General features: G+C 44.2%; 1 protein-coding gene across 2 annotated transcripts in view; it reads left to right on the top strand.

Moving 5' to 3' along the window:
- Positions 1-8,489, top strand: part of GNL3 (G protein nucleolar 3) — a 63,543-nt gene extending 55,054 nt beyond the window's left edge. For both annotated transcript variants that reach the window (XM_068112666.2, XM_068112665.2), the window contains exons 14-16: positions 4,788-5,092; positions 5,657-5,696; positions 8,057-8,489. In XM_068112666.2, coding sequence (XP_067968767.2) covers positions 4,788-5,092; positions 5,657-5,696; positions 8,057-8,121 — 410 coding nt within the window. In that variant the 3' untranslated portion in view covers positions 8,122-8,489. The remainder of the gene's footprint in view (positions 1-4,787; positions 5,093-5,656; positions 5,697-8,056) is intronic.
- Positions 8,490-17,969: the final 9,480 nt, after the last annotated feature.

Genomic DNA, 17,969 nt, shown 5'->3' with positions numbered 1-17,969 from the left:
AGTTCCTTCTTACCCCGGCCTTCCTGTTGGTCAACTCCCGCCCAATCACTGCCCTTCTGGACGTGGCTCTCGGCATGCCTGAGCTATGTGTGTCTGCCAGGCGGGCTTGTCAGCCTTAGTGCTTGATGCCTGGCTTCCTGTTGGTTTTATTGTTATTTTGTGTAGTTAATGGGAGTGTAGAGGTGTATGCTGCATGTGTGAGCAGTGTTATAATTTATGGGAGCGAGACATGGGTAATGAACGTAGTGCAGCAACGAAGGGTGGAAATGCGAATGGTTCGGTGGATGTGCGGAGTATCGTTGAGAGAGAGGAAGACAAAGGATGAATTGCGAAAGATGATGGGAATAGAGCCTGTGATGGATGCTGTGAAGAGAAACAGGTTGAGATGGTTTGGTCATGTGTTGAGGAAGGATGAAAGTGACTGGTTGAGAAGAATGATGGAAATGAATGTAGAAGGAAGTAGAGGACGGGGAAGACCTAGAAATACTTGGCTAAAGGTGGTGGAAGAAGAAATGCGGGCAAGGGGGTTAACAAGAGGAGATGCAGAAAATAGGGCAAAATGGAGAAGATTGTCATGGGGCCCGCAAGACTAACCCCCGCTCTGGCAGGGAAAATGGCCTTAAAATGCCTGTTGTTGTTGTTGTTGTTGTTATTGTTCGTGTAGTTAATGGGCATTTCATGCGCTACGTGTCTAATGCGGTGCTATAAGAGACAACGGATAAATCACAAGGGTAAGACGTACAAGGGATAATTTATCCTTATTCCTTAAGCTAGTTAACATGCCCCGCCCCCTCGGGACGGGGACAGAAATGCAACTTATCCGACACCCGGGCTAAACAGGTACGTATTACATGGTGTTTTCTACACGACAATCGGAGCAGGCTACCGATACAAATCTACCTGGTCTAAAGTCATCACTACCCCACCGACATAACAATATATACAGACTTGGCATTTAATATGGAATATATTTTTTTTCTTGACTTGGGTTTACTTTCTTAACTCTGTATATCAATCTGGTGAGTTTCTTTTACACTTTGGTGATTTATTTGTTAAAAGAACCATGTCACTGATTGTCTGTCGCAGCAAGAAGTCAACAACAGGATTATATCACAGGTGGCGTGGCAAAATGTATGGACAGGTGCATTTGATGATTGGCTTCACAGTCGGGTATACAAGGGTTGTTGCATTCTGTATTAGTGGAAAACAACTGCTGCACGTCTCCAAAAGTTATTGCCGCTTCCTCTGGAGATGGTCCGTCAACTCGACAATGATGTTTGTCATGGAGTGGTGGCTTTACGAAATTACGGCATGAAACAGCGTGCTATTGCTCGGCAGTATGGCATCACTCAAGGTCAGGTGTCAAAGATCCTGAAACGAAATGCTCAGAGGGGTGTCCCTACTCCAATACTGAGGCCAGGACGTCCCCGCAGAACCACAAGGAGGGATGATCGCCAGCTGCACCGGTTAGTCCGCAATGACCATACCAAGTCAGCTAATCGGCTTAGGGCTGAGTGGCAGCAACTGACAAATGTGCCTGTATCCAGAAGGCTAGTCAACCAACGACTGGTTCAAGCAGGCTATCGTGCCAAGCGTCCCCTGAGAAAGCCACGCCTGACCAGACAACACTGCCAGCGCCGATTGCAGTGGGCCAGAGAGCACCATCAATGGCAGCCAGGAGAGGGATTGAAGAAAGTGTGGGAGATTGTTCCAGAGGCGGGAGAAAAGAGGAATGAAAGAGTGAAGGTGAGCAGAGGGTCTTTATTTTGGCAGTTTCACCAGAAGAGGGTTGCTGGCAGATCTTGTGTGTCCTGCAGGAATAGTTGGGGACAGAGCATGGGGAGCAAGGCCGGAGAGGAGTCGGTAGGAGATATAATAGAAAAACCACGAACCTGCCTGTGGTGACAGAGAGGCCCTCAGAATCGGCTTCATCGTGGGAGATACCAATGTTTCTGAATGCTTTGTTTTCAACTGCGTGAAGACGAGCTAGGTGTGAGGCAGGAGCACCAGCCCATAGGGGAGAGCAGTGTTCCATTGAGCTGCGGATGAAAGGTTTGTATGTGGTGATCTCAGAAGTGCCCTGAAAGGACTTTGCACGATGGAGGATGCCCAGACGGCGACTGGCTTTGGAAGCCAGCTTGGAAATGTGGTTTTCCCAGGAAAGATCTTGGTATATTGTGAGACCCAAATACTTGAGTGACAGAACTTCTTCAAGAGGATTGTTCAGAAAGTAGATGTGAAGGTTGTCCAGGCGGGCCTTTCAGAGAGACAAAGTGAGTGTGAGATTTGTCAGGATTTAAAGACATGTTCCACTTGTTTGACCAGTTTGTGATGTTATCCAGGTCTGTAGAGAGTGAAGAGGCTGCAGACTGCTGATCTGAGGGATGAGGTATGGAGCGGCAGAGTGGAGTCATCAGCAAAGAAATGAGGCTTTTCCAGAGTCGGAGAGATCATTGATGAAGACCAGAAAAATCACAGGGCCCTGAACACTACCTCGAGGAACTCCAGCCTGGACAGGAAGGGGAGATAGTTAACATGATTGTTCCTCTTGTCGGACCCGTTAAGAACAGGCCATTCCATTTGAGCCATAGATCCCAGAGCAAAATACTGGTAAAAATTTGCAAGGTACACCAAAATGTAAAGAAACAGTTTTATTTTGTTATGATGTAATTTTTGTTGATGATTCCTGTACTACATTCTAGGTGTATATTGTGTACTAAATTTTCTCCAGCAGGGAAAATGGCCTTAAAATGCCTGTTGTTGTTGTATTCCTGTACTAAATTGTGGTTTAATTTGGGAATCATTGGTGGTCTGTCAAGGAAGATGTTGTCTTTGACATAGCCACGAATAAATAATTAAGGAGAGAAAAAGCTGATTAATTGGCAGAGCATGTAAATTGAAGTCATCAGAAATGTCATTGATCGTACTCTTGTTGTGGTCACATGTATCACTGAAATGCTAAAACTGGTTGTCTGATCTGTCCAACCTCAAGAATGAACTTTCAAACTTGTCTTCCTCCTCTAAAACCTGATGGAGCCTTGTTAAGTCTGTTTCTGGAGTTTGTTCCCCTTCCATCCCTTCCCTCACTTCAAATGTCAGCAAAGTCGACTGCGTGTCTGTGTGTTTGTGTTGTTTTAAACAGCCTTGAATGTGTCTGTGTCTTTCTGTGTGTCTGTGTTGTTTTAAACCTTAAAACCTTTTTTTTTAAATCTCATTTGAATTATACATTTGAACACTCGAACCCAAATCGTCTTTTTGTCACTTCCAAAAACCTTCAGTTTTGCAGTATAGTACTTGGACAAAATGTTACGCTATCTCAACCAATCAAATTTGCCACTCAGCGTTGTGGATTATCGAGATTCAGACAAAAAATACATTTTTCAAAATAGATCATCAATCGGCCAGGGTGGTTCATAATCCGTTTAAAATTTATAATTTCTCCACATCGGGAAGGTAATGGATTGCGATAGAAAACTGGTATGTATCCATTATAGGATATTGTAATTATGATTTGGACCCTTGTGGCCTAATCCCGTGTATCATTCTTTAAGCCCCCTTTACACAGGGGTGGCGATCGTTGAGCGATGAAAAAATCTCAATGAGCGCCCAGCGATTGCCAAGATCTCTCAATGATCTTCCAGTGATCTCCACGGTCGCCACGGTCTCCTCAAAGTTTTGACTCGGTCCAAAACAATCTCTCAACGATCGCCAAGGGAAGCGATCTCTCAACGAACGCTCAAGGAGCGCTCAACGATCTCATCGATCTCCCAATGATCTCTCAGCAATCTTTCAATGAACGCCAAATTTTTCCACCACGAAGGTAGAGATGGCTGAGTGATTAGTGAGGGATCGCTGAGCGTTCGATGAAAGACCAATAGAGTTCATTGAAAGACCGGGGCGGAGATTGCTGAGAGATCATTGGGCGATCAATTTCCGCTTGAGAGATTGTTGAGCGTTCGTTGAGAGATTGGGGAGAGATTGCCGTGGAAATTTTTCTTCTTCAACACTTTGTCAGAGACTGATGGAAGAGCACTAGAAACCTCTCATATATATATATATATATATACCCAGAGGCTCCCTGTCGCCCAAGAAACGCTCAGCAACCTCCTTGGTCGCCCAAGGAACTCTCAATGATCCCTCAGTGATCTCTCCTGGCCTCTCAGTGATCTCTCTTGGTCGCACCTGATCTCTCAGCGATCTCCGTATATCTCTCAGTGATCTCTCTTGGTCACACAACGAGCGCTCAGCAAACTCTCAATGGTCGCTGCAGGGGGCTTAGTCTCCTTTGATATCTCAAGGATGTTTCAATGGGCGCTCAATGATCGCCAAGGTCGCTCAAAGATCTCTATAGATCGCCATGAAAGTTGCCGAAAATTGAATTTTTGATCGCACAACGAGCGCACAAGGATCTCCCAAACATTTACACAGAAACGGCTTTTTCGAGGCTTAGGAGATCGTTGAGAGATCGGGCCAATTTTTGATCGCGCAATGGTCACCCAACGATCTCCGTGCTGTGTAAAGGGGGCCTTAGCAACCCAGATGGTGCCGATAGCAACCATAGATTATTGCCTATTTTGATGAAAACACTTTCTTGTGTTGTGCGATTGCAGTTATGCCGGTTTTTTTATTCTAAATTTGAAAATGTTAATGGTTCTTGCTTTAAACTCTAGGTACTTTGGAAGCTTTGGTGGTTGACAACAACTAGATTTTTATCTTTAGTTGCTCCAGTGATAGTCATTCACTCTTCCCCATCTTCACCCCACCACTTCTGACATTTTGTCTTCTAGGCCTCCAAGCCTCTTGTCGAACAATTCCCATCCTTATGACGTCACCAGGTCCCACACATGGGATGCTGACGGTCGAGGATGTCTCAGATGGTAAAGCGTCAGAGTGTCAAAGCATCCAGCAAGTACACAGCATTGTAAAAGCAAGTGAAGATGAAGAAACGTATGATTGTGATGAGGAGGAAGATGAGGCTGAAAAGGATTTGTGGGAAGATTGTGAAGAACTGGATGAGGATGTAGACAAAGATGTTTGCGAAGAAGACAAATCTGATGATGGGCAAGTTGAAGCATCTGAGGATACTGAGAAGGTGAGCATTACCCAACAGAGATACCCAAAACGAAAGTGGGAGTGGGGGAGGGAGTTGGTGTGAGGGGGGGCGGGGGGGGGGGGGGAGATGAGGTGTGACAGCATTGGAGAAAATGATACCAACTTGAAAACAAGGCTCTGTCTGCCATTTTAAATGGTCTCAACCAGTTACAAAATGGGCATGCCCTGCGCAATTTCCCATCATATTCATGGCAGTCTTGTTATCGTGTTGCCTTTGCTTTGGGCTAAGAGATGAGCTATTAAAGGTATATTGGCTAACTTTGCTGGGATGGTGTTTATATCCAGTGTTTTTCATCAAATTTCGTGTTTGGTCAGAGGGGAGTTAGTGTTTGCATAAATAATTAATTACTTGCAGCCGCGATTGCTGAAGTTTATTTATTCCTCAAGATTATTTGCATTATTATGACATCTGCAGTTGGTCAAGCATATTTTGTGAATTTTACTGCATCTCTCGTTGTTTTGATTTCTTGGTTGCAGGTATATCTTGATAAATTTTAGGACATGAAAATATGATCCTTTGTAATGTGTGTGTTGTTATTTTCAGGTGTTGAAAGAAAGGTGTTTGAAAGATGCTGACATTAAAGGTAAATTGCATTACCTTGTCCTGGATTTTAATTCTTGAAGGATGCAATCCGTAGATCAGCGACATTAATTTTTCAAAATCGTGCGATCTATTTTGATAGGTTTTATAAATGGAATCATTAACTTTTTTCCTCCACATACATGTTGACTACTTATGAATATGTACGGTCATAAAATTTGCCAGGTAAGCATTTTACATCAACAAAATGTCTGTTTTGAACAATAATGAATGATTGTCGTGTAGATATGACCAGACATTGCTTTTCGTAAAGAAGTGGATGGCAGTGCGGAACTGCAGCTTGCAATGCCAGTTACCCTTTGCGAGCGATGCATTAATTTCACGAGTGAGAGCCTTACTGATGAAGGCTACCATTCCCTCTTGGCCCCCTGCCGTTGCTGTGACTACACAGCATCTGATCCTTCCTCGTTTGCATCTGTGTCCAGGGTACATGTACCATCATCATTTGTTGGGTCAATCAAAATTGGAACCGCAACCAGTCATTTAAGAAATGTTTGAATGCCTTGATGTGGTGCTCAGTCTGCACAAATTTATCCCAAGGGGGAGGTTGAGCAGGTGAGAGTTTCTAGAGGAACGCATATGACCTGAGGTCGATTAGGAAGGGTAGAGGTAGGTGAGGACAGCAGGAGCCAGGCCTAATGTAAGTTGTATAAACGGGATCCCACCACATTGCCACTGGTGGGAGAGTGGCATTCCTTGGGAATCTACTTCCTGCCTTGAGACTGCCACTCAACAGCTACATCCCCCACACACTCTTTTTATCAAGTTATTAGGTGGTGGACCTTCATGCTCCTCTTCATCTTCCTTTTTACCCATGTTTTGTTGCACCTTTCCAACTTTCAAATCTCCGCCCTGTCTTCTGTCACACTATTCTTTGTCATCTTCTCTTTTCCTTTCACATCCTCCAATACATCTTACACACTCCCTGCTCAGTTACACTGCCATGTTACAACGCGCGACTCAAACCCTCTCTCTCTCACACTCAGCAGAGATTGGAAACTTGGTGTTGCTGATCTGGGTGTACACAGACGCAACCAGACCAGCCGTTAGGGCCAGCTGATGTCTAAAAACACCCTCTTCCTTCTTCCTTCACCCTCTCTGGTCCTCTGGTCCTCTGGTCCATTAATATCAGAGGTCTGCACTCCTTAATTTCACAGATCTGTCCCTACAAGCTCCAGCAGATAACCCTGATTTTGTACGTCTCATGGAAACATTTTCTCATGATGTCCTGGACCCTTCTGTGCATATCCTTAGTTATTGTCTCCTCCACTGTGACAGACCTGATTTCCACACTGATGGTGGGGTTTCTGAGTCTGTTTGTTCCCCCCCCCCCCCCTCCCTTTTCTGCAATCCCTGCCCCTTACTCCATGCCCCAAACCCCATGGAGTACATTTGACTTTGTGTGCATCTCTGTAACAACATACTGTATTGTCTTGTCTAATCTAAACCCCACAATTCCGATGACTTCATACATGAAACGTTGTTCACTCTTCCTAATCTGTGGAGACAATGATTGCCACCATGCCCAGCTGGCTTGGTGTTGGTACACGCACGAGCACCTGTTCTTCTGTGAAACTATTGGACTTACTCGGTCTGTCTTTACCAAAAATGGGTGTTAGAAGAGACTTGTTAGTAAGTAAAAGAGAAGAATAGAACAGCAAGGAAAGTATAAAGTAAAAGTGGGAAAGTGCGGTCTATGCAGAAGAGACCAAAGAGGAAGAGATACATAAATGCTTCCATGGCATCGAAAAGAAAACTTCTCATCGGTACAGTGAGCAATCAAACTTAAAAAACAAGACTATTCTTGATAGAGTATCCTCTTTTCTTTTCTTTTTTTAAGTATATTGCTTGGAGAACGAGCAATGTTTCCACCAATGAAGAACCGGAACCAGAAGCGTTTGTACTCTGAATGGAATTATCATAACAAATGTAAATTAGTCATTTAACTAACTATAGCTTACACAAAAATTAATCTTTTTCATCATTGTTTTCAAAATCATCAAACCTTGATGTGATGAATACAAGGCCTGTCTCCCTGTTCCAAAGTTTGAGTTTACTTGTTTTTATTTCCATTTCAAATGGATCTTGGTTATCACTCATTTGGCATACATCGATGAACTTGCTTTTGGTATATTATTTTTAAGAATAATGCTATGATAATGTGCACTTTCAATTTTAGATTTTCTTCAAATGTGCATGAGGTTCTTGCCATTGCTTGAGCAGCGGTTTTTGTCGTATTTTACTGGTCCGTGACTCGGTGAATGGCATCACAAATTTTATTTGTGTGGTTCTTGAAAGGTTGCACTATATCTGTTGTGGTTCATCCGCCCTTCTCCACCCCAGGAGTGTTGCAGAGCTCTGCATCAAACGATGATTCTTATGACTTCAGTCGAGATTTCTACCTGTAAGCGAAAGCCCCTTATTGTGAATGACGGGCCATAAGAAGAATCTGCCGTTTACCTGGTACCTTCGTGTGAAGATGTACAAGTGCACCCCTTGGTAACATAATATTGTATAGCAATGCAAACAACTGGCAAGGCCATGGGGTGTTGAACGTGTATGTAAGGATGATATAATTGCTCTTTTACATCGTATTTGGTCTAACACTCATTGATTGGAGCAGCACTCGATATTCCACATTATGGAAATGATGGATGTTTAAAAATGTTTTGATCTTCGTGGTGTTTCTTTACAATAGTTCATTGTCAATATATTTGTATTTAATAATAAAACTTTTCAATTGTCAATATATTTCATAATAAATGTCTTTCCGTTACTACTCGTTTGTAGTTTTTAAACGGCTTTCACAGGATAATTCAATTTTGTACAACATCAAGACTCATGGAAGAGCATGATGATGGAGGGTAAAACGGCAAGAAACTGACAGTGGGGGTAACAGTTGTACCCAAGCAAGGGCATGCACGAACAGGAGTTGGGGAGGAAACACAGTAACCTACATGTCAGGGGATTGATTTCGGGAGTAGAGTTCACGGGGCAAGAAAAGATTATGGATTTGGATGAGGAATTGCATGAGATGGTAGAACATTTCCGTCTCGAAGCCCTGAAGGGAAGAGTGCGACTCAACAACCTCCGAAAAGCAGTTTTACCAATGGGTAGAAAAAAGTTGAGGTATGTCGTGAGTCGATTTTGGGAGTTGAACCAGGAGTGGGTTACTGCAAGAATGTGTCCCAGAGCTGAGAGAGCAGAGGGAGCAATATCGGCGAAGAGGCTATTAAAACCAGAAATGCAGAAGCCAGCGACCTCTGTGACATGAGAACAACACACCTTGTGCTTTGGCCTCGTATGTTTACCGATGCATCTAATTTCGTTGTCCTGTATGTGTGATACATGTGTGAGTGAGTCCCTTCATGACCTTTCAATAAGTTACTGTCCTGAAAATGTAATAACAACCCATGCACTTATTTTATTGAATTGTGGGTGCGAATGAAGAATGTTGCCTGGTGCAATGAATGAGGGGTTCCATACTGATATTGCAGAATTACATTGTTCTGCTGGAATGTCACACATTTATGGGGTGATTGTAACTGATGTTTGGAGGAGTTACAACACATGTTTACATGCGTGAGCAGATTCATTATCCATGAACAATTTGCATCCATCAGACACATGAAAGGCATGTACACTGCATAACTCTCTGTCCAAGGCAGAGTTTGGCTGGCCTGACTCCACCCACAGTTGTAACTTGAAAATCGCCATTTTGGTCATTGCTCATAGGGCCTTAAGTTTCAAGCCTCTGGTTTACATTTGAAGACTGAACCTGTCTTCTGTAATGAAATAAAGGTACGTTTTGAGGAAAGAAGTACGTTTTGATTACAACCCATGCAGAGCAAATTAGGTAATGCATGTTTTGTTCAGGAGCGATGGAGGCAGTGGCCTACTATACACCACCCAAAGAAAACTTTTGAACAATCTGGGTTTATATTCAGTTTTTAAATGTACAGAACAACATGTCATCTATAATGAGAAAAGTATGTTTTGATTACAACCCATGTGGTGGAAAGAAAAGTCATTGATAGTTGAAGTCTTTAATAGAAAAACTTTTGTTTTTTGTCTGAGTTTTCAAGGCTGAATAGTGTGCAAATACAGGATTTATAAGCAAACTTATGTATTTGGACATGCAAATACACATACACTACATGGGTATTAATATGGAGGTGCCCCCCCCCCATCCCCCCATTGCTGCTATAACAACCTCCAATCGTCTCGGAAGGCTTTCCACTAGATGTTGGAACATTGCTGCGTGGATTTGCTTCCATTCAACCACAAGAGCATTAGTGAGGTCGGGCACTGATGTTGGGCGATTAGGCCTGTCTCGCAGTCGGCGGTCCAATTCATCCCAAAGGTGTTTTAATGGGGTTGAGGTCAGGGCTCTGTGCAGGCCAGTCAAGTTCTTCCACACCAATCTCGACAAACCATTTCTGTATGGAATTCGCTTTGTGCACGGGGATATTGTCATGCTGAACCAGGAAAGGGCCTTCCCCAAACTGTTGCCACAACGTTTGAAGCACACAATCATCCAGAATGTCATTGTATGCTGTAGTATTAAGATTTCCCTTCACTGGAACGAAGGGGCTTAGCCCGAACCATTAAAAACAGCCCCAGACCATTATTCCTCTTCCACCAAACTTTACAGTTGGCACTATGCATTCAGGCAGGTAGCGTTCTCCTGGCATCCGCCAAACCCAGATTCATCCGTCGGACTGCCAGGTGGTGAAGCGTGATTCATCACCACTTCGCATACCTACCACTTTGCGGCTGAACTGTTGTTGCTCCTAGACGTTTCCACTTCACAATAACCATTTACATTTGGCCGGGGCAGCTCTAGCAGGGCAGAAATTTGACGAACTGACTTGTTGGAAAGGTGGCATCCCATGACAGTGCCACGTTGAAAGTCACAGCTCTTCAGTACGGCCCATTCTACTGCCCATGTTTATCTATGGAGATTGCGTGGCAATGTGCTTGATTATATATACCTGTCAGCAATGGGTGTGGCTGAAATAGCCGAATCCACTAATTATAAGGGGTGTCCGCATACTTTTGGTCATGTAGTGTGTGTGTGTATATATATATATATATATGTGGCAAGTTGGCAGGAATTGAAAATGGGTTATTTATTTATATTTACCAAACCTGGTAAAAACGTTATTCACGCGGAAGTATTTCGAAAACGTGCTTAATCGACGACGTCACAGTACAGATTACATATTACATATTCCAAGATGGCCGCCGCGAGGTTCGCATACCCTTTAGACTTAGAGGAAGTGCCGCTCTGTCAGCTCTGCCATTCCGCGTGCGCTTTCTTTGCTCTGCCCTTCTGCATCCGGGTTCGTGAGAATCAAGACGAATTAACACGAGTTATTTAACACCAATGCCAGATTCATTCGTATTATGTTTCAGAGCGATCTCTCTGGGTTTGGGAGGTCGTGGTTCAAACCCCGGCCGAGTCATACCAAAGACTTTAAAAATTGTACATGCTGCTTCCTTACTTGGGGCTCAGCATTTAAAAGGATAGAACACAGACAAACAAGGCTGGGAAGGCATTGGCAAACCACCCAGTACAACCCTCACCAAAAAACTGCCTCGGCAACACCAATGCTCTGTAAAGAGTACAGTTTTTCAAATGGAGTCAAATTAACACCAACTAGCAACGGTACCCACCCTACGGGCGGGGCTTCAATTAGGAGGCCCAAATGAAAAGGCAAAATATCAGAAATTGAAGGCTTTTTTTATTTTAAACGATTTATATAAACACCCGTTAAATCGTATCACACGAAAATCATCAAAATCTCAACAGTATTTGTCGAATTTCAATAAAAGCCACATCACTGTTCATATCGGTAAATGTTATTCCATCGTGTTTCAAATTTGGGCAATGGGCTCTCCAATATTCGATGTGTTCACGGTTTGAATTATGTAACATAACGTTTGTGACTATGTTTTAATTGTGACGATGTGATGATGTTTGTGTTCACGGTAGTGTTTGATGTGACGGTGTGAACGTAATTTCGTAATGTTTTTCGTTTTTATTTTCGTAATTGTTGAACGTTTAATGAGCGTAATGATCATTAAATGAATGAATGAATACAACAACAACATGCATTTTATGGCCATTTTCCCCGCTAGAGCAGGGGTTAGCCTTGCGGTCCCCATGACGATCTTCTCCATTTTGCCCTATTTTCTGCATCTCTCCTTGTTAACCCCCTTGCCCGCATTTCTTCTTCCACCATCTTTAGCCAAGTCTTTCTCGGTCTTCCCCGTCCTCTACTTCCTTCTACATTAATTTCCATCACTCTTCTCAACCAGTCACTTTCATCCTTCCTCAACACATGACCAAACCATCTCAACCTGTTCCTCTTCACAGCATCAATCACAGGTAATATTCCCATCATCTTTCACAATTCATCATTTGTCTTCCTCTCTCTCAACGATGCTCCGCACATCCATCGAACCATTCGCATTTCCACCCTTTCCAGCCTTCGTTGCTGCTCTACGTTCATTACCCATGTCTCGCTCCCATAAATCATAACACTTCTCACACATGCAGCATACACCTTTCCCTTCAGCTTCAGCGACACTCTCCTCATCAGCACGCCACTCAGTTCCCGAAACTTCTTCCATGCACATCTCACTCGAGCAACCGTTGCCGAGTCTGATCCACCTTCTCCATTCAGCATGTCTCTGAGGTAGCAAAATGTTTTCACACCTTCCAGCTTCACGCCGTCTCCAAGATCCAACTCAACATTTCCTCTATCTGCAGCTCCCTCTGTGCACACCTTACATTTGAATGTAGCTGCCACACTGGTAAATGACCTTCTCAGACCACTACATTTTTGATGAACCCACTCAGCGCACATTGTACATTGAATGGAGTTCACTCCGACACCCTTCCTGCACACAGCACACGGCCACTTCCCAGTTCTTTCCACCTCACCACATGCTTTCCCACTTGCCATCACCTTCGTCTTTCTGATATTCACCTTCAGACCTTTTGTCTCCATACATTCCTTCCACTTGTTCACCTTTTCCTTCAGTCCATACATACTTTCTGCAATCAACACCAGATCATTTGCATACAACACACTCCCATGGTAAACCCTCCTTTACGTTCTGAGCCAGCACCTCCATCACAGCTACAAATAGTAGTGGACTTAGTACCGACCCCTGATGCACTCCCACCTTCACCTCAAACTCACCACTGTTCCCGTCCTTCGTCCTTACAGCTGTGCACGCTCTTTTGTACATTGCCATCACGACTCTGATCAACCATTCCTCCACTCCTAACTTCCTCAATGCCCATGTCAATACTTTGCGTGGAACCCTATCGAATGCTTTCTCCAGATCAACAAACCCAAAAAAACAACTTCTTCCTCTTCTCCATGTACTTCTCCTACAACTGCCTCACAATGAAAAGTGCGTCTGTCGTTCCTCTTCCTGGCATAAATCCAAACTGCATTTCGTCGATCTTCACTTTCTTCCTTATCCTCCTCTCCAACACCCTTTCCAATACCTTCATTCCATGCTCCAATAACTTTATCGCTCGGTATGAGCCACACTCCAGAGGATCACCTTTCCCCTTGTATAGAGGGACGAGGGTACTCGGTTCCCAATCCACTGGAATGCGGCCTTCTTTCACCACCAGATTACAGATCTCTGTCATTCTCTTCACACCCCAACTTCCTGCTGCCTTCAACATATCTCCCGCAACTCCCGTCGGCCCTCCCGCTTTTCCACTCTTCATTGCTTTTGTCGCTTCCTCAACTTCCTTCTCAGTTATCTTCTCTGCCGGTCCTAAAACTGGGTTACTCTCTATTTTTTTTTTTTTTTTTTTTTTTTTTTTTTTTTGTATACAAGATCGAGGCTCGTGAAAGAGCGAACATTAATCACACAGAAAGACAAACCGACACATAAAACATATAACATCGGAGCGGTAGACAAGATGGGGAGAGAGGGGGAAGGACACAACACAACATTTGAGAGCAGGGACCGAGAGACATGGAGACATCGAGAGATCTGAGAGAGGGCGAGGGCTTTGGGGGGGGGGGGAAGGGGGCGGTGGGAGAGGTATAAAACATATGGACACTGCCAGGACTTCCAGGAAAGAAGTTGGAATTCCTCGGTGGTCCTTCTCTCAAGCAGGGATTCAACCCATTTCCTACATGCCTATGTTGCCATCCCATTCATTCTCTGTATTCAACAGCATTTCCATATATCTTTTCCATCTTCCTTTAATTCCATCTGGGTCGACAACGATTTGTCCCACTTCATCCTTCAAGCAACTCACCCCCATCACATCACACCTCTCTTTCGCTATGTGCTTTGCAATCCTGAATACTGCTTTCTGACCCTCTTCCGAATCCAAGCGTTCTCCGAACATTTTCCTACATGCCTCCTGCGCCTTTGCTACCTCTTTCTTTGCAGCCTTCCTGGCTGCCTTATAACTTTCATGCTCTGCTGTTTCTGCTCCCGTACACTTCGCCTTCTGCCACTCCTTGAACTTCTTCCTCTTCTCGTCAATCCTCTTTCCAACTTCATCATCCCACCACCATGTTTCCGAGTGCCTCGGTGGTCCTTTTGTCCATCCACATACCTCACCAACGGCTCCCAACAGACTAGCTTTCATTGACATCCAACCACTTTCAATGTAATGAATGAATGTAATGAATAATTTGATGCGAAGTGAAAGACACCTCAGAGCTGTCACATTCACAATAGCTATGTCGTATGTACTCCCCATATGTGTTTCCTTCATTGTAAAAACTACGAAGTCAACAGTTAAAAGGATTTTGAGCTAATAGGTGTTACGGCCTTGGCAAGATCGATGGCGACAGCGACCTGTTAGCGTATACACCACCCAAATAGCTATGTGGAATTCTCTCATGTAGAGATTAAACTCACGTCGTTTGAACTTTGGCTGAGGTCATTATTTACTTTTAATGATGTTTATATACGAATCAAAAAGAAGATAATTGATTTTGAATCGTCCTTTTCGCATATCTCGTGCGATTGTGAGTTCAAGAGACGACCGTTTTGGGCGGGGGGGTTGGCATTCTCTCAAGCAGGGATTCAACCCATGTCCTCATAAAAGGTCTCTGTCCGAGGTCACCTAGTACAATCGGTGCAGCCAAACGGTGCAGCTGCGCAGCGATCGGGAAAATAACGTTATGCGGGAGTCCAAACCTGAAAATGCTGGAGGCCAAAACTGAAATTGGAAAAAACAATATAGCCTATTTTACTCCAGTGGATCCCAGGATTACCCACCCAAAATATCGTTGCGATCGGTTCAGCCGTTTTTGCGGTACCTTCGAACGGACAGACAGATGGACGGACGGACATTTGGTGAATTATACTTACTAGGGCATGCCCGTACTATATACATATGTAAAATTATATCCCCCCCCCCTCTATTTACATGAAATGGTTTGGTCCATTCGCAAAGCCAAAGCGAACGGCTTGCGAGTACGGTGACAATCCCCTCCCTCTATTTACATGAAATGGTTTGGTCCAAAGCGAACGGCTTGCGAGTACGGTGACAATCCCCCCCCCCCCCCCCCCCCTCTATTTACATGAAATGGTTTGGTCCAAAGCGAACGGCTTGCGAGTACGGTGACAATCCCCCCCCCTCTATTTACATGAAATGGTTTGGTCCAAAGCGAACGGCTTGCGGAGTTTGGTAAAGAAATCGCCATAGCGTGCACAAACGCGCAGGAAAGCGAAAGAATCGCAAATTAGTTTTAATTAGTTTTAAAACATAGTTTAACGCCAACATAGCGGCAACATAGTTTGCCAACGTGAAATAAATGAATACGCTCTCAAATGTGCCGTCCGAGGCAGAGTCTGTTCGCCACGTTCGGCACACGTGATAGCTCGCTGCTCTCTGATTGGTTGAATCGTTTTTTGGACATAGCTCGGTAACTACTTCTCCGATTAATATGAAACCTTGAAAAGGCACATCCTCGGGTCCCCAGCAATATACCTAGGACCTAGGATATCATACGTGGATATACCTAGGATATCATATACCTAGGACGTGCCCGTACGTGGGTGCCCGTTCCTTGCCAAAAAAAATAAAAATTTGTGTAGGGGTGTGTGTGTGTAAACATCCTAGGGCGTGCCCGTACGTGGGTGCAAAAAAACATGCGTGCAAACAACAACAACAAAAAAAAACTTTGAAACCACGTGGCAGTAACGACCACAGAACCCCCCCCCCCCCCCTCTATTTACATGAAATGGTTTGGTCCATTCGCAACGACCACAGAACCCCCCCCCCCCCCCCCCCCTCTATTTACATGAAATGGTTTGGTCCAAAGCGAACGGCTTGCGGAGTTTGGTAAAGAAATCGCCATAGCTCGGTAACTACTTGTCCGATTAATATGAAACCTTGAAAAGGCACATCCTCGGGTCCCCAGCAATATACCTGGCAAGTTTAAAGTATATCGGACCCGTGGTTGTCGAGAAACAGCGGTCACAGACAAACAAACGTACAAACAAACACACAGAGATTACTGGAATTATAGATAGACTAGGGCATTGCCCGTACTATATCTATATCTAAAATTATATCCCCCCCCTCTATTTACATGAAATGGTTTGGTCCAAAGCGAACGGCTTGCGAGTACGGTGACAATCCCCCCCCTCTATTTACATGCAATGGTTTGGTCCAAAGCGAACGGCTTCCGGAGTTTGGTAAAGAAATCGCCATCGCGTGCACAAACGCGCAGGAAAGCGAATGAATCGCAAATTCGGTTTTATTAGTTTTAAAACATAGTTTAACGCCAACATAGTTTGCAAACGTGAAATAAATGAATACGCTCTCAAATGTGCCATCCGAGGCAGAGTGTGTCCTCCACGTTCGGCACACGCGATCGTTCGCTGCTCTCTGATTGGTTGAATCGTTTTTTGGACATAGCTCGGTAAGTAATTGTCCGATTAATATGAAACCTTGAAAAGGCACATCCTCGGGTCCCCAGCAATATACCTGGCAAGTTAAAAGTATATCGGACCCGTGGTTGTCGAGAAACAGCGGTCACAGACAAACGTACAGACGTACAAACGTACAGACGTACAAACAGAGATTACTGGAATTATAGATAGATGACAGGCCATGCAAATCTATCTATAATTCCAGCAATCTCTGTGTGTGTGTGTGTGTGTGTCTGTGTGTCTGTGTGTGTGTTTGTTTGTTTGTCTGTGACCGCTGTTTCTCGACAACCACGGGTCCGATATACTTTAAACTTGCCAGGTATATTGCTGGGGACCCGAGGATGTGCCTTTTCAAGGTTTCATATTAATCGGACAAGTAGTTACCGAGCTATGTCCAAAAAACGATTCAACCAATCAGAGAGCAGCGAGCTATCACGTGTGCCGAACGTGCCGAACAGACTCTGCCTCGGACGGCACATTTGAGAGCGTATTCATTTATTTCACGTTGGCAAACTATGTTGGCGTTAAACTATGTTTTAAAACTAATTAAAACTAATTTGCGATTCTTTCGCTTTCCTGCGCGTTTGTGCACGCTATGGCGATTTCTTTACCAAACTCCGCAAGCCGTTCGCTTTGGACCAAACCATTTCATGTAAATAGAGGGGGGGGATTGTCACCGTACTCGCAAGCCGTTCGCTTTGAACCAAACCATTTCATGTAAATAGAGGGGGGGGGGATTGTCACCGTACTCGCAAGCCGTTCGCTTTGGACCAAACCATTTCATGTAAATAGAGGGGGGGGATTGTCACCGTACTCGCAAGCCGTTCGCTTTGGACCAAACCATTTCATGTAAATAGAGGGGGGGGGATATAATTTTAGATATATATATAGTACGGGCATGCCCTATCGAGCATTATCGAGCATCGAGTTTTTTGGACATAGCTCGGTAACTACTTGTCCGATTAATATGAAACCTTGAAAAGGCACATCCTCGGGTCCCCAGCAATATACCTGGCAAGTTTAAAGTATATCGGACCCGTGGTTGTCGAGAAACAGCGGTCACAGACAAACAAACAAACACACACACAGACACACAGACACACACACACACACACACAGAGAGATTGCTGGAATTATAGATAGATAGTAAGATGAGCGTTAAATATTCCTCGGATAAGCAAGAGAAAAATAACAAATGAACCGTATTACTGTATCTTACAATCTCTCCGTAATTATCTTCACATTTCCTTGCAATAATTATTGTAATCGTCTTCACGAGTGTTGTTTTTATTGGAGGGAGGGCTCCCTGAGGTAC

This window comes from Myxine glutinosa, chromosome 4, assembly GCF_964187855.1.
Source record: "Myxine glutinosa chromosome 4, kmMyxGlut1.1, whole genome shotgun sequence".
Taxonomy (NCBI): Eukaryota; Metazoa; Chordata; class Myxini; order Myxiniformes; family Myxinidae; genus Myxine; species Myxine glutinosa.
The sequence above is the reverse complement of the archived record's forward strand: the minus strand, read 5'-3'. Positions and strand labels throughout refer to the sequence as shown.